General features: G+C 35.8%; 2 protein-coding genes and 1 long non-coding RNA gene across 7 annotated transcripts; 2 read left to right on the top strand and 1 right to left on the bottom strand.

The window, feature by feature from the left end:
• Positions 1–1,299: 1,299 nt before the first annotated feature.
• Positions 1,300–5,748, top strand: LOC131024399 (uncharacterized). 5 transcript variants are annotated; one of them, XR_009101809.1, is made up of 3 exons: positions 1,318–4,805; positions 5,216–5,275; positions 5,375–5,748. XR_009101809.1 is itself a non-coding variant. In XM_057953896.1 (2 exons), the coding sequence occupies exon 1, from the start codon at positions 1,344–1,346 to the stop codon at positions 2,496–2,498; it is 1,155 nt and encodes a 384-aa protein (XP_057809879.1). In that variant the 5' UTR covers positions 1,300–1,343; the 3' UTR covers positions 2,499–2,513; positions 5,375–5,748. The 5 variants fall into 5 exon arrangements, 1 of the variants encoding a protein (XP_057809879.1); XR_009101808.1 differs by having other exon boundaries at positions 1,318–4,789; XM_057953896.1 differs by lacking the exon at positions 5,216–5,275 and having other exon boundaries at positions 1,300–2,513.
• A 9,766-nt stretch (positions 5,749–15,514) lies between these two features.
• Positions 15,515–18,667, top strand: LOC131024401 (uncharacterized). The gene is made up of 5 exons (XR_009101811.1): positions 15,515–15,564; positions 16,558–16,712; positions 17,324–17,459; positions 17,540–17,695; positions 18,196–18,667. It is a non-coding gene; the product is annotated as an uncharacterized LOC131024401 (long non-coding RNA).
• LOC131024400 (purple acid phosphatase 18-like) lies at positions 17,825–19,882 on the bottom strand. Its single transcript, XM_057953897.1, has 4 exons — positions 19,603–19,882; positions 18,856–19,524; positions 18,477–18,665; positions 17,825–18,406 (listed from the first exon to the last, which is right to left on the bottom strand). Exons 1-4 carry the CDS (start codon positions 19,741–19,743, stop codon positions 18,098–18,100), a joined length of 1,308 nt encoding a protein of 435 aa, XP_057809880.1. The 5' UTR covers positions 19,744–19,882; the 3' UTR covers positions 17,825–18,097.
• Between the last annotated feature and the right edge of the window lie 3,304 nt (positions 19,883–23,186).

Raw genomic sequence — 23,186 nt, forward strand, 5'->3', positions numbered from 1 at the left:
GATCGGATCGGATTGAATTTTAAGCAAATTTCGGATTTTCGGATCGGATCGGATTGGCACCTTAAAAATCCGAAAAAATCCGAAATCCGAATTATATTTATAATATAATTAATATTATAATATTATAAATAAATATATATAATTATTAGTTTTAAAATAGTTAAATATTTCTAAATTCTAACCCTATACTCCCATTTTGGTTGATTATAATTAATGGCTTGTTAATATGACCTTAATTTGATTGTAATTATCTAATATGTTAGGTTGACATCTATTTCGGATTTTTCGGATTTTTTCGGTTTTCGGATTTTTTGTTTACATTTCGAATTTTTTTTCACATTTCGGGTTTTTCGGTTCGGATCGGATTTTATCCGAAATTTTTCGGATTTTCGAATTCGGATTTTCGGATAATACGGTTCGGATCGGATTGAATTTTAGGAAAATTTCGGATTTTCGGATCGGATCGGATCAGGCAAAAATCCGATCCGAAATCCGAATGCTCACCCCTAGCCGCTGATGGAGAGATGTTGTCATTGGCCAGCCCTCTAGGAGCTACTTATGGGTATGTAATTGCTTGATTTATGATTCAATTGAAAAGGACGAGATTCAACAAATAAGATAAAATTTTGTGCAGATTCTGAGCAGGCAAGCTCATATTGATGAAGAGGTATACACTCAGCTGGTGGAGAAGGCTAAAGAAGAAGGCTACGATGTGAGCAAGCTCTACAAAACGCCTCACTCTGATTCTCCGCCTGAAGCTGACACTTCGCCCAAGGATACTAAAGGCCTTTGGTGGATTAAATCCATCTTTGGGAAATAGGATCAAATCCAGAGTTTAAATATATGCATGTGTGTATGAAGATGATGTTTTCATATTATTCTGTGTTCCTTTACCCCAGCGGTCGCTGGGCTGGGTGGAAGGAAGAAATGAAGATAGGCGACGCTTGGAGTGGGAGGAAATAAAATTAGGGCTGGGCTGCTGCCCGCTCAAGTATATATATATATATACCGTAAAGCCAGCGCTCGCTGAAACCCAGCGAACGCTGGGTATCCAGCGCTCATGGGCCCCTAGCGGCCGCTGGAAGTGGGTCTAGTGCTCGTTCAATCCCCGCGCTCGCTGGGTTTGTGGATTTCAAGTCCGAAAATATCACGCCAAATTCTTGCTAATTCATTAAAAATCCGACCAAGAATTCATTCAAAATCATGAAGAATTCGTGAGAATTCTATAAACTTTTAAAATCCACGAACTTTTAAAAGCTACATAAATCTTGAACTATTACACCCCCAAAATTTGTAGCCCCAAAACCCAATGGGACTCGCCCACTGCAGATGTTCTAAACGCAATGCCCGCCTTCTCCAAATTGCAACAGGGTATCTCGCAATTCTACTCTCCCTTTCTCAACCATATATCTTTAACCAACAAAATCGCCAAATCCCTTCAGTTTCACCCCCTAACCCTAATTTCGCTAATGGTGACTGCATCCGCTTCTACAAAGAGACCCACTTGTCCATCATGCTCTAAACCGGCCAGCATTTGCCTTTGCAGCCGCCTCCGAACTCCGCTTCTCCATAATTCTGTCTCCGTCACCATTTTCCAACATAGCCTTGAGAAAAATCACCCTCTCAATTCCGCCCGAATCGCTAAAATTGGGCTGAAGAATGTTAATGTAGTTACTGTATCAGATGTTAATTTTGAGGCCCAGTTCTTTATACGGCCACTCAAAGTCGATGAAAGCTGCCATCTGTTCGATGAAATGCCAAGCAAAGGAAGAAATGATGAGTTTCTTGAAACAGCGAATTTGGGAGCAGATTATGCGGATTTAGAGGGACGTATTATGGGAAGGAATGAGTTTAACGTAGCTGAAACGAGTCAACTTTGCCAGCACGTTATGAATTTGAAGGGTTCTGAACTCAGTGCTTTCGATTTCACCATTGCAAAATCTGGTACCATTAGCTCAATGACCTGTAAGATGGGACCCGCCAAAATTCAGGAAATGAGCTTCGATCAGCTATTGGCCTCGGATGCTGCCGTTGACGAGATAAGAAAAGGATTCGTGGTGAAAAAAGTTCAGGTGTCGGAAGCGTTTGGTGAATGCGAAGAAGTTGAGGAATTTGAAATTGCAGTTCCATGTGGATCAGTTCTCTTGTTTCCTACTGAAAGCTCGGTTGATGTTGAGGCTATAGAATTTGAGGTGAAGAATTTGATAGTGCTGGATGGAACATGGGCAAAGGCGAAGAGAATGTACAAGGAGAACCCGTGGTTGCGGCTGCTGCCGCATTTAAGGTTGGATATAGATAAATCGAGCTTGTACGAGGAGGTGAGGACTCAGCCTCGGGCGGGCTATTTGTCCACGATCGAGAGCATTGTGTATGCAATGAAGGCTGTGGGGGAAGAAGAAGCGGATGGATTGGATGGTCTCTTGGATGTGTTTGAATCCATGGTCGGGGATCAAAGGCGATGCAAAGATGAAAGAATGAGCAAAGTCTTGGGGAAGTAAGCATTGCCATTCGAGGTGCATTTTCTCTTCCCTTTCTTGTTATGTTTCACTCCTTGATTGATTTCAACATACTTCCATATTACGAAAATAGATGCTAGAATTGGTTTCTCTCGAACCTCAAAAGGATTTTATACATTATTTATTTCATCAAAATATACCTCTGCTTATCTAATTTTTACTCCAAAACTTAAATGCTGTTACATTTTGTTCTTGGTTAAATATGTCCTTCCGATGTTGTAGTTTATGTACTCGAATTTTCTCAAATTTAAAGTGAAGGGTTGTATACTGAAAGCAAGACTTTATGCTTGTATCCATTGATTCCTTAGTTCACTATGATTCTTCTATCTGAAATATTGTTATTGCATAATCCCATTATAGTCCAATTTATCTCATACTATAGATTATATGGTGTGTTGTAGATCACAGAAGATCATATAATTGGAAAAAGTTGAGATATAAATTGAGTTCACAATCGAGGCAACTATGGACGAGTTGCTGGTTTAGATTGTAGCATAAATGGATAAATAGTTTGTCTTGGCTATTTATTTATGCTAGTACCTTCGTGTATTGAACAGGATCACAGTGAGATGAATTCTTATATTCTGACTAATTAAGAATCAAGATCTCGGCGACTTAAATAGTCTTAACCTTAGTTGGATTAATCGGTGTGAATAATATATTGACTATTGCTTTGATTTATCATGGGTGAGAGTTCTCTTGAAACTCAATATACTCGATACTTTGGGTGATAGCAATTATTATTTGACATGCGATTATATTGCAATAAGGATCTGTGTCCTGCTAATAACAGGATGATAATATCCTCTCGAGGAACTTAATAAGTTTATCGTATTAAACCCTGCAAGTGGAATTAGTTCCGATACGATAATAAGTTTAAGTGGTAGCACTCGAGATGTCGTTTATTATTAAACGACTAATTAATTAATTAATTGATCGTCAGAGAAATTAATTAATTAATGGATATTGGATATCTTAAACACGGGGATTAATTAAGTCTAATACTAGCCCCGACTCACCTAAAGAATAAAGAGGTAATTCAGTATTAATTTTCTAGTGGAATAAATTAATACTTGTGTCTCGATTTTATTCTGGGCTGAATAAGAAAATCGAGCACTGGGAGGCCAAACTTTATTCAAGCTAGTAGATCCCCGCTTGGCCCAATAAAGGTTCAACTCCTTAAGTGGGGCGTCCCCTCCTCTCTTAAGCCTTTTGGGCTTGGTTTGATTTAATTATGTTTTGGGCTTATTATTTAGGTATGTCTAATACCTAGTATAAGTAATAAGACAACCCTAAACCTAATCAATTAATCACACACGTGAGAGTGAGGAGACGCCAACTTTGAGGGAGAGGGCTTGAAGCACGTTGCCACCCAACGTCGAGCTCTACCGTGGGAACAAGTTGGAAGATCAACATTGGAGTCTTTGATCGTCGAATTTGCAAGTAAGTTTCGAACCCTTGCAATAGGCACTTGTGATTTTTGTATGTACTTGTTTGGCATCCGGAATGGGTCACGGGCAAATGGATCATACGTCAAACTATGGTTCCTACATAAAGATGATCGTAGACATCTTCCTTTTTAATTTACATTCAGGTGTGGAATTCTCCTATACTCTAACAAAGACAGAAATAACCAGGGCTATAATGCAAACCAGCCATATGATGAAAATTAGAATTCATCATCGATCTAGTCTGTGACAAAAATTAGTAATCAAAAACACTAAACATATTGTATTGTTGAAAGGGCTAATTCCCTGTAAATACATTAACTTTCACTAAATTATGAAATTGCACATCATCTTTTAAATCCGCCCCATAATACACCACCTTTATCTATTTTCTGATTTTGCACATGACCACTCAATCTGCCAACCGTGAAGATGAGTTGGCAGTCGGAAATCCACATAAGCACGCCGGCCGGAGCATTTAAATGACGTGGCTGACAGAGTGGCCAAACTATGTCGTTTTTAATTAAAACTTTTAATCCCTATAATCATAAAATCCCTAAATCAGATTTTGTAGAACACTCGCACGCCTCCCTCACTCATCTCTCTAAACTCACAGCCGAGCACACCGTGCCGGCCGAACTCAGGGGGCCATCGCGCCGGCCGGACTCAGGGTCGATTTCGGGCGAGCGACGGAAGGCTTGGGCTTGGTGTTTTTCAGGCGAGCGATTTCACTGTTTGGGCTCGCGAGGGTGAGGCAAAAATCGACGGCTCGCGAGCGATTTCGTTGCTTTTACAGCTGCAGAGATTCAGGCTCGCCATGACCAGGTTTAATTAAGTTGAAGTGAGTTATGCACATTTTTCTTACCGTGAAATCGCCTTGGGCAGAATTATATTGATGTGAAATCGGCGGCCAAGGTAGATTTCTTACCGTGAAATCGACGCCTTGTTATACTGCTCTTGCAAGGAGCTGTCAGCTCCTTCAGAACCAGATCCTATGGCTTTTGCATTACATTGCCAGAATGTCCCGGATGGATCTATAGTATCTATTCCAGTTTCAAATCTCAATTAGTGTTGATTTCTACATTGTTCATTAGGGGAAAATTGACAATTCTCGAAAACCAAGTGAAATTGCAAGAATTATATCATCTAAGTAACAGCCACACTTGGAAATATTATATATTTGTTCCTATGATTTGATTCTGGAATTACACTAGTCATATGTGCAACAATAATAGTCTGTTTATTTCACAGTAAGCAACTCAATCAAACATGCCTCTCGGATTCTGAGAACTGAATGTTCATTATCTTTGCGTAAGCTGCTGCTGCTGCTGCTGCTGCGTTTTGTTATCGTTGTCATTATGTTGATGCTACATCAGATAAGTTGATACTAATTAACTGATTGGTGAGCAGGGGACCAGGCTTCGATGTCGAACTCATCTAGTGCAAGAGACTCCAGTGGTGGATTTCAGAGTTGAGTGAGGGAGGCGTGCGAGTGTTCTTCGAAATCTGATTTAGGGATTTTATGATTTTAGGAAATGAAAGTTTTAATTAAAAACGACATAGTTTTGCCACTCTGTCAGCCACGTCATTAAATGCTCCGACCGGCGTGCTTATATGGATTTCCCGCTGCCAACTCATCTTCACAGTTGGCAGATTGAGTGGTCATGTGCAAAATCAGAAAATAGATAAATGTGATGTATTGTGGGGCGAATTTTAAAGATAATGTGCAATTTCAGAATTTAGTGAAAGTTAATGTATTTACAGGTAATTAGCCCTTGTTGAAATTTATAAGCGTCATGACCAGTATGAACAAATTTAAGTTCATAAACGAAATGAATTGATGATCTATAAACAAATTTTTATCTCTCGCCCAATTGCCACAACTATGTTGTGAATATCGGTTTTGCCGTTTCGGTTGATATAGTGTGATACCAATAGACACCTGTTTTTTGTATGAAAGAACAAATATTTGCAATCAAATAACCGAAAATATCATTCCAAAATTTAGGTTACATGACATTATTGCAAAAAAATAAATAAATTAAATGTTATATAAAATTATCAAGTTTCAGACACTACAACATTACAGAAAAAACTGTCAAATATTGTTAAAATACATACGATTTTGGTCCTTGAAGATTTCCCCTCTACACAACAAAATATACTGAATGTGCACCTCAAATCACGGTGCGGGTTGCTCTAATATTAAGAAGTAACAATAAAAATAATTGTTTTTTAAGAGGGCGTTTATTTTGAAGGATTGGTCTTGATGGATAAAAATAGTAAGATTGTTAGAATTAAACTTTGGAATATTCCAAAATCCTTGATTATTTTTATTATTTAAGCTAGTTTTGTTTGATTCTTATCCCATCAAAATTGTGGGATTGGTTGTTAGAATTAAACTTTGGAATATCCCAAGACCTTTAATTATTTTTATTATTTAAGCTAGTTTTGCTTGATTCTTATCCCATCAAAATGGTGGGAAGTGGGATTAGAGTAATCATACTTTTAAAGATAAAAATACTAAATCATCAATTTTATTAATCATGCAAAGTAATCGTCCCCTTACAGTTAGGGTTGTAATCGAATCGAATCGAAGCGAATATCAACATATTCGATTCGTATTCGTGAAATGAAACTATTATTCGATTCGTGATTCGATTCGAGTTCGAATATTAAATTTGATTCGTTGATATTTTCGAGTTATTCGATTCGATTCAAGTATTCGATTCGTTTTATAATAGTTCCTTAAATTGTTTTTCCGAATATTCGATTCGAGTATTCGACTGGTATTCGATATGATTCGATTCGAAAATCTGAAGTGAAAAAAATGTTAAATAATATAATTGCTGCTTAAATTCAAAATATTGTAAAATAAACAATATACATGTAGAAACATACATCATGAAAAGTTTCAAATACATCAAAATAACTTGATACTAGAACAAATGTCAAGCATTCAATCTTCCTCCAAGCTTGTAACTTAAGTGGTGTTCAAGCATTCAATCTTCCTCCAAGCTTGTAACTTAACTGGATTCTGCCAAAAAAAACATAAAATCACAATAAATTTATTACAACTCAAGCTACTCATCCTGTGCAGATATTCAGATGCTTAAATTCAGATGCTTAAAATACACAAGAAATTCAGATGCTTAAATATAAAACGCCACTAATCTGCTTAAAGATACTGCTGTAGTTAGCCCTAACCAGCTCAATCAACGCTCAAAACTAAAAAAAATACCCGATTCACTTCACCAATTTCTCACAGAAAATCAGAAAAAGTCCCAACACAAAAGTAAAGATAGGTTCAACTAAAGTGCACGATCAGATTCAGAAATCCAGCAACTAAAGGCAAATGCAGGAAAATAGAAGCAATACCTCGGCTACGAGCAGATCTGCGGCCGGCAGGGTGCAGGCGGTGCGGCGACGCTGTGCAAGCTCTGGAGCAGGCGGCGAGCAGATCTGCGGCAGGAAGGGTGGGGCGACGCGGTGCAGATGCAGGCGGCGATGCAGGCTCTGGAGCAGGCGCGGCGACCGGTGCAGATCAGATGCAGCAGCGCGCAGAACAGCAGAGGCACCGCGGTGTTGGGGGAGACGGGTGGGGCAGCGGCGAGTCGGCGACGGGTGGATGCAGGCTTTGGAGATTGGGGGCTTCTTGGCTTCAAGCTGTGCGGCGCAGATTAGGAATGAGGAATTAGGAAATAGGAGGCGCTGATTAGGGTTTAGGTTTTACTTTTTAATATATTAAACAATTTAAATTATATAAATATATATATATATATATATATATATATATCGAATCGAATATCTACGAATATCGAATCGAATATCAATATTTCATTTAAGTATTTGAATAATAATCGAATCGAATCGAATATTTGTTATCGAATACGAATTCGAATAATTTCGAATACGAATCAGGCAATTTCGAATCGAGCAAAATTATTCGATTCATTTACAACCCTACTTACAGTATTCACCATCAATAATCATATACTCTTTTGGTCCTTCAAGTAACTTATCTTTTCTTTTTAGATCGCCCTCAAGTAACTTCCTTTTATATTTTAGAACACTGTTCCACCACTAATAATACTCCATTTATTTTTACTTTTCATTTTTTCATCATTCTCAATACTAATTATAACACCTTTTTATAATTACTTATTATAACATTTTTTCATCATCTATTTGCGATCATCAATTCCACTCGTTTGTTTCTCATTAACATACCATTAAGGGTGAGTATCCAATTAATGCAAATATATCGCATTATGGAGGACAAGGATTTGATCATATATCAAAGCCATTGATCTGAAGGCTTAGTATTCGATTGAGGATAGGTGGTTTGCTCCTAAGACCACAGATGTTCACGGTGATGTGGTCCCAACACCACATGCTCAATGGACCCAAACTCAACTCGAGGAGGCAAATCTCAACGAGAAGGCCATGCACTCCATCTACTCCTTTGTGGACATGGATATGTTCCAGCTTATCAAAAATAGTACATCCGCCAAGGTTGCATGAGACGTGCTTCAAAGGCATTGCGAAGGAGACACGAGCATTAAAGAGTCAAGGCTTCGCATTCTCGCCACGAAGTTCGAAAACTTGAAGATGGAGGAGGACGAGGATATCAAGGGGTACATGAAAAGAATGATGAGTATCGCAAATGAATGCAAAGAGCTCGGTGACCCGATTAGCAACCGTTTGCTAGTCTCTAAGGCACTTCGCACTCTACCATCTCGCTTTGAAATGAAGACTACAGGAATAGATACGACTCAAAACATTGTTGCTCTCAAGTTTGTGGATCTCATGAACACCCTCATAAATTATGAAATGACGTTGGAAGAGAGAGGGCTGCTTCATAAGAAGAATGAGGTTGCGTTCACTGCCGGGACAACATTGCTGGCATCATTCAGTAACCGTGTGCTAGAAATTCGTGAAGTTGATGAAAGTGATGAACTGGAAGAGATCAATTCCGGAGATAATGTTGCCCTGATCACGAGGAAATTCAACACCATGATGAGGAAAATGAACAAGACAAAAGGGCAAGAGAAGACGAAGGAAGTAGAGTCCCCAAATGTAATGCCCCACTTTTTTACTTGTGTTAAATAGTTTTAAATTCAAATTACTTTCGTATTTGGAAATATGAAGTTTCATTCTGGACTTGAGGGAGTCCGTTGTTGCGCGCCTAATTAGAAATCGAACTTAAAAAATTATTAAAATTTTTGGAGATTTGAGAATTTACTAGTAAATAAAATATATTTGGGCTAATAATATTTTTTATTTTTGGGTTTTTGTATGAAGGGAATTGAAAGAACTATCAGTTGGTCTCTGGTGCGATTGCCCGCATCCTATGCGGCCAGCACCACCCTAACCGACATATATTATAAATTTGGTAACTAAAACATAATTGTGAATTACGGCGGATTCTTTACTTATTCGAAGGGTAGTGGGTTCGAAACCAACATTCAGCGTTTTTTTTTCCTTTTTTTCTTTTTCCTTTTTTCTTTCTCATTTTTTCCTCTTTTTTTCCTAGCGTTTTCTTAAATATTATATTTTCTAAACCCTAAATCATGAAAACTAAACCCTAAACACTAGGTCTTGAACTGTTATAGGAATATTTACTTTTAATAAACATAAGATATATATTTATTTTTAGGAATAAAAATAATAATTATTGTGAGCAAATGTAATAATTTAGAAATATTACATTTCATCATATCAATAATTATTTTTCCTTACGACAATGATTACTTGACCAAATATACAAAATTACAAGTTCTTTTTTCTTTTTATGTTTTTCATATGTTTTCTTTTCCTTTTTGTTTTCATTTCCTGTTTTCTTTATTTTTTTTGTCTGCTTTTTAGTTTTCTTTATATGCTTTTTTTAAAACTAATTATTGTTATGATGAAAAGTAATAATCAATATGAAGAAAGATAATATTTTTTAAATATTACATTTCTTTCTCTCATTAATTACATTTTCTAGACGTAATGTTTACTTTCATTGAAAATAAATATTACTTTTCAAAATACTTAGAAATTTTTTAAATTTAATATAAGAAAACAAAATTTTACATTTGTTAGCATAAATATATATTCATATGAATATAAGGATTTAATTAAATTCATTTAACATAGAGTATTATATTTTCTAAACCCTAAACATTAACACTAAATTCTAAACACTTGATTGATTGAGTTTAGAAATTCAGATAAATGACTATTTTCATACATTATAAGTATTACATTTTCTAGACGTAATGTTTACTTTCATTGAAAATAAGTATTACTTTTCATGTTATTAGTAAAAAATTGTAAATACTAAGAAATTTGAAATTTAATTTAAGAAAATTAATTTTACATTTCATAATACAAATATTTACTTTCAATCAGTATAAGATATACATTTGTTAGCACAAATGTATATTCATATTAGTATAAGAATTTAATTTCATTTAATATAAAGGATTATATTTTCTAAACACTAAATACTAAACTCTAAACCCTAAACATTAACACTAAACCCTACACTTGATTGATTGAGTTTAGAAATTCAGATAAATGACTATTTTCATACATTATAAGTATTACATTTTCTATATGTAATGTTTACTTTTATTGAAAATAAGTATAACTTTTCATATTATTAATCAAAAATTGTAAAATACTAAGAAATTTGAAATTTAATTTAAGAAAATTAATTTTAAATTTCATAATACAAATATTTACTTTCAATCAGTACAAGATATACATTTGTTGGCACAAATGTATATTCATATTAATATAAGGATTTAATTTTATTTAATATAAAGTATTATATTTCTAAACTCTAAACACGAAATTCTAAACCCTAAACATTAAACACTAAACCCTAAACAGTTGATTGATTTAGTTTAGAATATCAGATAAATGACTATTTTCATACATTATAAGTATTACATTTTCTAGACGTAATGCTTACTTTCATTGAAAATAAGTATTACTTTTTCTATAAGTATTACATTTTCTATATGTAATGTTTACTTTTATTGAAAATAAGTATAACTTTTCATATTATTAATCAAAAATTGTAAAATACTAAGAAATTTGAAATTTAATTTAAGAAAATTAATTTTAAATTTCATAATACAAATATTTACTTTCAATCAGTACAAGATATACATTTGTTGGCACAAATGTATATTCATATTAATATAAGGATTTAATTTTATTTAATATAAAGTATTATATTTCTAAACTCTAAACACGAAATTCTAAACCCTAAACATTAAACACTAAACCCTAAACAGTTGATTGATTTAGTTTAGAATATCAGATAAATGACTATTTTCATACATTATAAGTATTACATTTTCTAGACGTAATGCTTACTTTCATTGAAAATAAGTATTACTTTTCGTATTATTAATTAAAAAGTGCAAAATACTAAAAGAACTTTTAAATTTAATTTAAGAAAACAAAATTTTACATTTCATTATACAAATATACATTTGTCCAAATGTATATTCATATTAATATAAGGATTTAATTACATTTAATATAAAGTATTATATTTTCTAAACCCTAAACACTAAATTATAAACCCTTAAATATTAAATACTAAACCCGAAACACTTGATTGATTGACTTTATAAATTCTGATAATTATTACTTTTATTCATATCAATTATTATTTTTTCTTACACAAATAATTATTTGATCAAATAACTAAAAGTACAAATTCTCATGAATAAAAGTATTGGGCCCCTGTGGGTATATTGGTGTATGGGGAGGGGGGAATACACTAGTGGGCTATTTTTCGAAATGAAAACTGAAGTCAATTTCTAAACTGAAACTGAAGTGAGTTGTGAAAGAAGATCAATTCGAAAGAGGGTTAAGACTGATATTGATGATGATTCAGAAGGGTAACTTTAGTTTGAGGAACTGATCAACAAACTGAAGTTCAGATGGGGTTTTAGTCTTATCAGTTTTCGAAATCAGAGTAGTGTTAGAAATCCTACGGAAATAGTGGAGAGGTTGGACACGTCCGACCAGCAGATGAGGGCATTCACCGCCCAGTACCAGCGGAGGAACGATATCAAGGAGAGGGAGCTCGATATGCAGCTCCTGAACACGGATACGACGCACATGACGGAGGCACAAAGGGCATTGCACGCGTCCATAGTCGCCGACGTGCTCAGGCGTCGTGGTCTAGACTAGGACGTAATATGATGTTTTAGGTGTTTTTAATTTTTATGTAATTTTTTTTTTATGTTTTAGGTGTTTTTAAATTTTTATGTAATTTTTTTTTCATGTTTTAGGTGAATTTAAATTTTATGTTTAATGGCGTATTTAACTAACAAAAATATGTTATTTAAATTATGCAATTAAATTTAAAGGAAAAACATAAAAATCAAAACTAATGTTATCAAGTAGGCTATCAAGGAACCCCAATGCAGCACTACCTACTCAATAACACAACCACTATCAAGTAGGCTATCAAGGAACCCCATTGCGGATGCTCTAAGCCCCGTCTCTATTTTCCTGTAGTTTTTAGGAAAATTTATCTCACCATTTGGGTCTGATTATTAATCTTAAAATGAACAGTAGAAATTAATAAAACATTGATTCTCACTTTTGCCCTCATTTTCAAGATCTAGGTTACGGTACCATTGATCTATCTACAAGCTTCGATTCGCAAATTGTTGCACCCCATTCGCGAGGATTATGCGTTGACGGAACGATTGAATAGGTAACAAGAATAGGGGAGAGAGAGAGAGACTCGCTGCTGTGTGTATGTGTGTGTTTGAGTTGAGACAGGGCAGGGGAGGGTTCAGGCGGCGGCGGCTGTTTCGCTGCGATGGCCGGAGAACTTGAGGAAGCCAGCGGCGCCTTGCTGTTGCCAAGGGTAGAAGGAGAGGAGAGAGTAGATGGCTGTGAGGTGACGGGGGGGACCTTGGAGAAGGAGTCACTGTTGCCGTTACTTGGGTGGGTGTTGGGTCTGTTCAGTGAGATGGAGAGAAGTCGAGGGGGCGTTGGGCCGACGGCGATTGGCTTCGCCTGCCACTGCTATCGGTGGTTCAGGGAAAGGCGAGGGAGATGGCCGACCGTCAGCTCTTCATTGGAGGAGGATCCGCGGTGGTCGGAGATTCGAGAGAGAGGGACGGATCTGGCGTGAACCAAGAGAGAGGGAGAGAGATCTGAGTGTGTGCGTGTGATTTGAGGGAGATAGAAGAAAAGGATTAGGAGAGATGAGTTGTAATTTTTTGATTTTATCAAGGTTATTTTTGTAAAATTGTATCTTAGTCTTGAAGTTAAACAATGATACCAAACATATAAATTGTGTTATCTAGGTTTTTAATATCAGATGTCAAACACATAAAATTTAATACTAATCTAATAGAGTCATAATCATTATCTCAAGTTTAATTAACTTAAGTTAATTCTGACATGAAAACCAAACTAGCCCTAAGAGTCAATAGTAAAGAATATTAATTCTTTGATGAATAATGAAAATAAATACTAGCCTTCAATTTAATAACACATATTCCCTCCGTCTTTCAAAAGTTTGTCCCAAAAAAATTACACGAATTTTAATAAAAATACATAAAAAAATTATTTAATGGTAGGGTTATATATAAAAATAATGCTTAAAAAATTATACTATAAAAAAATAAAGCAAAATAAATTCTATCATATGTGGCATTCTATAATCACTTCATTCTAATTTTTTTCAATTCTCATTCATTCTTATTTTTGTTAAAATATTAATCAATTTCTATATCTAAAAAATCATTATATAAATATTCTAACAAAATAAATTCCATTTCCTCAATCTATATATATATATATATATATATATATATATATATATATATATACAAAATAAATCTTATCGTATGTGGCATCCTATAATCACTCAATTCTAATTTTCCTCAATTTTCATTCATTCTTATTTTTTTTTCTAAATTTTAATCAATTTCTATATCTAAAAATCATTAAAAATCTAAAAATTATGATATATTTAAAAACTAAATATCTAAAAAAAAATATATCAAATTGTTGAAGGACATTAAAAAAAAAATTGAAGCAATCTTTTGGGGGAGGGGAAAGTAAAACATAACCAGATGTTGAGTGAAAAATCAAACTTATCGCAATTCACTATCCAATAAATATTTTCTTAAAAAAAACAAAAGTAGATACTCTGTTTTATCACCTCTCGATCCGGATGCCCCCTTTTTCCCGGACATCTTATCTCTGTTTCAACGACACCGGAGGAGCGCCAGAAGGTTTAGAGCAACTCCAACAATTGCTGTATTGTAGCGGCCAACGTTAATTTGGCGTGAATGCTTCCTCCAACAATCTCCGTTTCGCTACTGTAAATTAGAGTTGGTGAACAGTGCACCGCTTCATTTGGCGGGCACTGTTCACCCGCTAAATGTATTTTTTTTTTGGTTTTCATTTTTTTTTTGTTGTTGTTTTATACTTATTTTTTCTTTTATCTTTAGAAAATGCTTGTCTTTGCTTGATTTAATCTGTAAAATATAATTTAATAATCTCTATATTATTTATATTTTTAAATTAACATAAATAAGTATAATATTTAAAATATATTATATAAAATTTATAAATACAATAACATGAAATATAATATAAAAGCATATTAACATAAAATTACGAAAACATAAATTAAACATAAAAACACAATAGCATAAAATTACACACGACAAAGATGTTTATCTTCACCAATTGTGTAATTAGGCTGTCGAGAAGAAGCCATGGAAAATGAAATAACAGATAAAGAAAGACAAGTTGGTAAAAGAAGGAAGAGGGTTATTGTGTGCTAAAATAGAAAAAATAGCTCATATATATAGAGGACGATGGTGATTGAATTGAAGCTGCATTATTTGATATGTAGGACACCAGCTGCATTATTTTTCTGCATTATTTGACCAAATGCTTTATCTTTTACTGCATGTGATTGATTAATGCTTTATCTTTTTCTGCATGATACAGCTGTAGATTGATATGTAGGACACAAGCTGCATTATTTGATATCATGTAGGACCAAATGGTGTTGTCAAATCAATCCTTTCGTATAGTAGGGGAGTGATAAGGTGGATGATTCAGATTTAATGAAATCTGAATGGACGTATAGTTAGTTTTATCATGTAATTGATGCTTTGTTAAGTATTGTGTAATGTTTAATTCTAAGAGTATTATGTAATTTCAGTTTTTATGTTGTTGAAATAAATTAATAGTTCTATAATATTTAAATATAGCACTTTATTAATTAATTTTTCTTAAAAAAATTTAAATTATTTTATATTTCAATTTTAATTTTAATTACATTTAATTGAATATAAATATATTTATTTATAAATATATATGATATATCATAATTGAATTGATAAAATAATTTAATAATAAAGAGCATAAAAAAGGAATATTCTATTGTAGAGGGAAATGTAGAGTTGATTGTTGGAGATGAAAATTCAAAAACTGTATATTTCAACTCTATAATAGAGTGAAGGGCCCTCTAAAATAGAGGAACCCTTGGAGATGCTCTTAGGAGATCCCATTCCCGCCACAACATTTGCTCCCCCAAATCAATTTGGGTAAGTTGCTTATCTTTATTTATTTGAAATGATGTGTCTGTTTTCATAATTCGATTGGCTGGTTTTTCTATAAGTTTAGGGATGAACAGCTAGGTGGTGGAGAAGAAAAGGTTGATAATTGTAGGTTTAATTTCTTACACTAAACTAACAAATGTAGAATAACATTTTTTTTCTTGATTGTATCTTTTGGATGAAAGTAACTACCATCTCTATTCACTATGATCTCTTGACTTCATTTCTAAACTTGAATGGCGCTCAGGATGTGTTTGAACTTTGAAGTGAAGGCTTGGAGGATACTCAAACTCAATCTATCCATTTATTTTGGACTAATCTTATTTTAAAGAGCTTATAGGCTCTTGGAGCTTATATAAGAGTTTATAAGATGTTTCAAAAGCTTATAAGATATAGTTTTAAAAGCTTATAAGCTCTTTAAATCATCCTATGAGAATTTATAAGGTGCAAAATTAAGCTCTAAGAGCTTATAAGCTTCTAAAAAATAAGTTTCATCTACCCCAATTTATTTTCAAATTTTCTTATAAGCAACACTCATTTTACAAAAATAACCTCAACTATTATTTTTTATTTTCCTTATATATCATTTTAATTTTATTTTTTTCGATTTTCTTTCACTAGCAAAAATTTTCTTTCTAACTTGTAAACTCAATTATCCAAACACTTTAATAACTTATAAGATTTTAAGAAACTACTACATCTTATAAGGTCTTGAAAAGTCTTATAAGCTCTTTAAAATAAGTTTAGCCAAACACCCCTCTAAATCATCTCTTATAATCAATTATTGAATCTTAATAAACAACTTTAAATTGATCGATTCTGAGGTTGATCTGGTTGTAGGATTCTCTACTTTTCTTGTTTACAGAGTTCTCAAGATCTTCCATTGATTGAGATATCTTGCTGGATCTGAACTCAATTATAAGTCATGAAACATTTTCCCTTTTCTTGATGGAATGATGAGTTGGGACCTAATTGTGATAGGAAGAGGAGGTGTTATGCATAACACATTTGAAGATATACACAGCCATTGGAAAAGGGCTGAGGCTGTGAGAATAAAGTGCTTGAGGCTTTGAGACATGGGCAATATTTGCTTCCATCTCGACTTCTCGAGGTTTCAAACCCTCAAAAACTCTGACGTATGTACCAACTTCCTCTCATTCTTATTAGCTAATGAGTGTGGCTGTGCGTTTGTAGGACAAGACTGGGGGAAAGATTATGAGGGTGTTTGGCTAAGCTTATTTTAAAGAGCTTATAAGCTCTTAGAGCTTATAAGATGTTTCAAGAACTTATAAGATGTCATTTTTAAGAGCTTATAAGTTGTCAAAGTGTTTGGATAATTGAGCTTATAAGCTAGAGAGAGAATTTCTTTGTTAGAGAGATAAAATATTTTTTTAGAGAGAGAAAATTGAAGAAAAATGAACTTAAATGATATATGATGTAAATAATATATTATAGTTGAAAAATATTTGTAAAAGATTGTTGCATATGAGATTATAAAAAAATAAGTTGGGGTAGAAGAACTTATTTTTTGGAGAGCTTATAAGCTCTTGGTGCTTATTTTTGGAGCTTATAAGCTGTTGAGGAGCTTATTTTGCCAAACACTTTGAAGGAGCTTATAAGCTCTTAAACAACTTATAAACTGTTTTGAGGAGCTTATAAGCTCAGCCAAACACCTTCTATATACCGTCATATAAATATCCTCCTCCTACATCGTGATCGTAATTATGACCCCAGACAACGACCGCAGATTCTACTGATGTTGTGGAAGCCTTACGCACCAATATATCCCAAGCTAGTGAAGAATGTGGCTGATGGTCTAACATTTGAAGAAACTAAGGAGAAGCGAAACAGAGGACTTAATTCTCCCCCTCTAGTGAAACTCAGTAAACTACTTGTATAACTCTGAGATTCTAAGATTTGAGAAAATCAGATTCTTAACATTGTCTCTTTTGTCACTTTGCAGCTAGAAATGGCGTGTATGTAAATGTGGTGGAGAGAGTGAGGACAGCATTTGAGACTGATGAGTCACTTTGCTTATGTTTGGAGCTTTTGAGTCAAGAAAAGGATTAACTATAAGGGACATCAGTGAAGCACTTGAAATTAAGGCAGATGATTCCAGGTTTGCATGAGTATATTCCTTAATGGTTTGCGGTTACTGCTGGTCTTTGTTATTTTCAAATGATATATACATTATCATTGGTAGAGAAATGATCTTTAGACTCTTGTTTGTGGCTATTGGAAGACAGCATGAGAACAGATATTGTGTTTCATGTATAAAATATCATACTACTGTGTAGGTTTCCATGACAAATATACACATTAGAAGTGAAATGAGAGAATAACACTAGCCACTATATTACTAATGGGTAAATGTAGAACATATTCTGGAATTTGCAAACAGAATAAGTGATCATTACTGTCGAAACTGATATAACCAAGAAATGACAATAAGAAACAGAAACCCAAAGGCACCTTTCCTAGTTGAGAATCCATAATTAAAATCTTGGATTTATAATTCATTTCATGGCGCCAATGGTAGTTTTCTGAGTCCATTACTCCTTTTAGCGGGGCACCCTGAACTCAACAGTGAATTTATCCAAACTTTGTCCGATGTCACAGGTTCATCGTCGTCGTTCCTGTGCCAACTCCAAAACGCATGAGTTGAATTCACGATGTTGAGCTCACCATGGCCAAAACTTGCTTCACGAAAGACAGACCACTCGGGCTGCTGCTCCTTGTACCTGCGCGCTAAGCCTTCACTGTTTCCACCATCGCCAATCGTGATGTGTACGAATCCACAAGGATCGGATTTACCATTGAAGACACGCTTCTGTCATTACAAGCCAAACAGTTAAGGTGGAGCTCAAAGATTGAATACAGATACAGAAGCAAAATCATACTGTGCGTTCATAGGCATGAACATGGCCAGCAAACACAACGTCCACGGCAGCAGCATGCAGCAAGGGCTCAATTGCTGCCATCATGCCATCACCTTCACCTTGATGAGCCTCGTTACTGTTATACCATGGAACATGGAATACGGCAAGGATCCATGGTGTCCTTCCGCGATTCACTTTCGAAAGATCACCCTAACATCACCAAAACAATAGGTTTGTACTTTTCTTTTTGTGATTGTAACATTAAATTTAAAAACCGCATCAAAATAAACTCGAATGTTAGATAATTGGCCTCAGTTAACATTAACCACTCTACTATTAGGTCAACACACACAATAGTATAGTGGGTTCTCATATTATTGATGCATAGCATAAGACATACCTTTAGCCACTTATACTGATCAGAGTTCACATCATAATCTGTATAGGAAGCAAGCATTATAACATGAACTCCGGCCACGTCGAACGAATAGTATAGATTCGAACCGGAGCCGCTCTCTTGATACGGCATCTTCCATCGTGAATTATAGGACAGGAAGCTATGTTCGAGGACTGGTATCTTCTCCTTGTCGTGGTTGCCCTGTGTGACCATCCACGGCCTCGTGCTCGCCAGTGGCTGCACCAGTTGTCCGAACGAGTCCCAAGCAGGCTGTATGTAGTCAGCATAGGAAAGGTCTCCCGGAAGCAAGAGAAGATCGTGTTGGAGCCGTGCTATATGGTCCAGAGTCGACTTGGTCCATCCGGTCTGACCTAGATCTCCGGCGACGGCCAGAGTCACCGGCAGCTTAGACGGCAGCGTTCTGAGTTGGAACTCTGGACCAGCTCCGCCGCATTTGTAGTAGTAGGTGGTTTGGTCGTGGAGCGGGCCAATGACGGCGTGGTGAATCTTGCCTGATTTGTAGGTTAAATAAGTGTAGCTAGTGTTCTCTCCTTGAGCTTTGGAGGTGTAGCTGTTGGGCGAGATTCCGTATTCGACTAAGCTTGGAGATTTCTCGTCGCTAGTGATCCATGAGATCCGCATGTGATTAGCTCCGGCCAAGGAGATGTGAACCTGCACTCACCAAGATACTAATCACTAATTTTGCAGACAAACAGAGCATTTTCATGAACAAGAATGAAGGTGACTCACCTGCTGTGGAGAAGAAGGCGGCTCTGAGCTCGAGGGGGAACGAAGCATTTCGCGTGGCGGTGATCTGACATAATCAGCCGCAGCGATGAACGATAGCGCTGCTGCTACTACGGCCACAGTGAGGAACAGTTTTGAAGCCATGATCGATACGACTTATTTGTTTGGCTGTTGAAGTTTATATAGAGGCTCATTTAGGTGTGACAGATTAATTAGGATTAAACCTGAATTCTGTATTTGATTCTGATTTTATCAATGGGAAATTTGCTATAAAGTTCCCGTGATTTTGGCTGAACATACAAGGACATGAGTGTATTGGTAGGCCCTTTATTGACTTCATATTTGCCCATTTTCATGTTAAAGAATGTCTTTGTTTCACACATGTCCATGATTAATGTTTCAATATGTATCTGAAAACTCTGGAATAATTATTACACACTTGATTATAGTACAAGATTTATTTTCTCATTTATTACAAATCGAGCATGGAACAACATACCAATACTGTACACTAGAGACCCTCAAAAAAAAAAAAAAAAAAACTGTACACTAGAGTGTCTTGATTCAGCAACAAACAAATATTTGAAAATCTACGTTGTAATTGTATAAGTTTTTTGGTCTACTATAAACTCTTAAGACAAATAAATATATGTATAATGATATGTGAAATGTGCAATAATAACATTGTTAGATGTACAGTTATATAGTTATGTTGTCACATAAAGTAAATGAGTGGATTTGCACCAGTTAAGATGCTTTGAACCGCCAATGAGGCATTGCTTTAGTGGCAAAGTTGAGGCCCCAAAGACTCTCCTTTGTGAGAGGTCTTGGATTCAATCCCGCCTGCGTGCGGTGAAGTTTTCCCACTTTAGGTGGTGTTGTATTTCCACCTGCGTTCGGTGTAGTTTTCCCACAATTGTATGGTGTTGAGGTCCCGCCTATGTGCGAGTTGCATAATTGATTATATTCAGATATCTCTTGTAATTCTAAATTAAAAAAAAAAAAAAAGATGCTTTGAATTGTTCAGGTTTCTCATTTTTCGAATTTAAATGTTTTCCTGAATTATAACATAAAATAAATGATAAAAGTAATTTTATGACTATATAGTATATAATCTATTGAAACAATATACTCACATGACCGTTTTGAAGAAGGAAACACAATATTTGGCCACTAATTGAAAAAACATAAAATCTGACTATTTTTTTTTTTACAATTTTAGGACTGTTTTACCCTTAATTATGGCGGACCAAATTCGGGTCGGATTCAAGTTTGCGCGCGGGTTAGGCACACATGACACTATTAGTACCATTAATGTCATATACCTAGTGATGCACGAATGGTACTTATGGCCATTAGTGCCATACGCATGGTACTTATGGCCGTATTAGTTCCATATACCTAGGTACAATTTATATGACCATTTTGAATACTTTCTCGTAGGGATTAGATTATCCATTTACGGTGTGTTTACTTTGATAGAAAAGGTGAAAAAGTATATTTTCCATCATTTTCACATGTTTCCTATGATGGATAATTTTCTCCGGTCAGGCTGGAAAATTTATTCGGGCAGCCCTTTTCACTCATTTTCTCACAAATGTTGGATAATATTATCCTATTGGGAGAGTGTGAAAATATTTTCCAACATTTCAATTTGTTTATCCATCTATTCTAACAAAGTAAACACATGATAAAAAAAGGAGAAAAAAATAATATTATCTCACATTTTCTTATCCATCATTTTCAAAGGAAAATTTTACTATCAGGGTGCGTTCTCTTTGGTTGTAAAATTATCATGAGAAAATGATGAGATTAAAAGGTGGGAAAATTTTATCATTTCCACTCTTGTTATCTCATGTTCTCTTTGATGGAAATATTTTTTTTATCCTATACTTCATTTATCTTATACACATGTTCTCTTTGTGGGAAAATGATGGATAAATTGTTAAATGACAATATTACCCTTATTATTGACTTACTTATTTTATGCCATACTTTCAATTTTATTTTATGACATACTTCATATTTTTTTTATAATTTTTCTCGTCACCTCCACCCCCACCCCACAACCCCACCCCCCACCCACACCCCCCCTCCATTTTTTTTTAATTTTTCTCGCCACCTCCACCCCACCTCAATACCCCACGCCCCCACCCACCCCCTCCCCACAACCCCCTAACCCGATTTTTTTTAATTTTTCTCGCCACCTTCACCCACCCTCCCCTACCCCACGCCCCCACCACCCCCCCAAAAAAAATTTAAATTTTTTCTCGCCACCTCCACCCACCCTCCCCTACCCCACGCCCCCACCCACCACACCCCCCAACCCCATTTTTTTTTTTTTAAGATTCAGCTCTGGGACCAGAGCAGGGACAACTCGACTTCAGCTCTGGGACCAGAGCAGGGAAAACTCGACTTCAGCTCTGGGACCAGAGCAGGGACAACTCGACTTCAGCTCTGGGACCAGAGCAGAGATCGCTCGACTTTAGCTCTGCCATCAGAGCAGAGACAGCTCGGCTTCAGCTCTGCTATCAAAGCAGAGACAGCTCGGCTTCAGTTCTGCTATCAGAGCAGAGACAGCTCGGCTTCAGCTCTGCTATCAGAGCAGAGACAACTCGGCTTCAGCTCTGCTATCAGAGCAGAGACAACTCGGCTTCAGCTCTCCTACCAGAGCAGAGACAACTCGGCTTCAGCTCTACTACCAGAGCAGAGACAGCTCTGCTACCAGAGCAGAGACAGCTAGGATGCCAGAGCAGATTTAGCTCGGGAACCAGAGCAGATTCAGTTCTGGTTCAGCTCTGGTACCAGAGCAGAGACAGCTCGGATGCCAGAGCAGATTCAGCTCAAAGGGCAGAGCAACTTCAGCTCAAAGGGCAGAGCAACTTCAGCTCTGGGTCAGAGCAGAGATTGCTTGGTTGCCAGAGCTGCTAAAAACTCAGTACTCATAATAGTGTCTCAATCCTATCAATCATAGGATAAAAATACGGGGTGTTACAAGATGCGATAATCCAATGGAAGCAATGCAAGCAGAGTGCCATGTACGAGTCAGTGACACGGGCATAGTGCTTCATTCAGGTTGTTCACGCGTGACGGAACACCGAATTGACTATTGCCTTATTTGATGATGGATCACGTGAGTCATTGCTCGTAGCGACGAGTGAAACCTATGTAATCAGTTAGCTATCGGGTAATGAGCTAAGACTCATTTCTAACCCTCGATTATCACGAGTTATGGCATGAAGAGAACCTTCATGATCTATGTTTGAACTGCAGAGTTAGACTCACAAGGGGTTATAACGCCCTGTATTTGATGTTATAATATTACGATTAGAATTGTCTACTTATAGTTTTAGATATTCGAAACCTTTATGCTTACAGTTACTTATTACATTACACGAAAACATGATTGAGAATCCTATTGAGTATGATCACCTGCAACGAATCAGAAAGACGAGATGCGACATGGGTATTGGCAGTTACCAACTATTATGGGGGGGAGGAGGGAGGCGTAGCCCTGCGGCCACTTGGTGTGACCACAATGCTATAACATTTTCCCTAAGATCATTTGGAGTCATTTGGGATTTGTT

This window comes from Salvia miltiorrhiza, chromosome 5 (assembly GCF_028751815.1).
Source record: "Salvia miltiorrhiza cultivar Shanhuang (shh) chromosome 5, IMPLAD_Smil_shh, whole genome shotgun sequence".
In the NCBI taxonomy this organism is placed as follows: Eukaryota; Viridiplantae; Streptophyta; class Magnoliopsida; order Lamiales; family Lamiaceae; genus Salvia; species Salvia miltiorrhiza.

What these genes read in the sequence shown, in the direction of transcription:
- LOC131024400 (XM_057953897.1), bottom strand. Translation starts at nt 19,743, where the DNA reads ATGGCTTCAAAACTGTTCCTCACTGTGGCCGTAGTAGCAGCAGCGCTA. An exon ending in ATCAGTATAAGTGGCTAAAG is followed by an intron (nt 18,666 to 18,855) that starts GTATGTCTTATG and finishes TGGTGATGTTAG; the next exon opens with GGTGATCTTTCGAAAGTGAA. An exon ending in TTCATGCCTATGAACGCACA is followed by an intron (nt 18,407 to 18,476) that starts GTATGATTTTGC and finishes TTGTAATGACAG; the next exon opens with AAGCGTGTCTTCAATGGTAA.
- LOC131024399 (XM_057953896.1), top strand. Translation starts at nt 1,344, where the DNA reads ATGCCCGCCTTCTCCAAATTGCAACAGGGTATCTCGCAATTCTACTCT.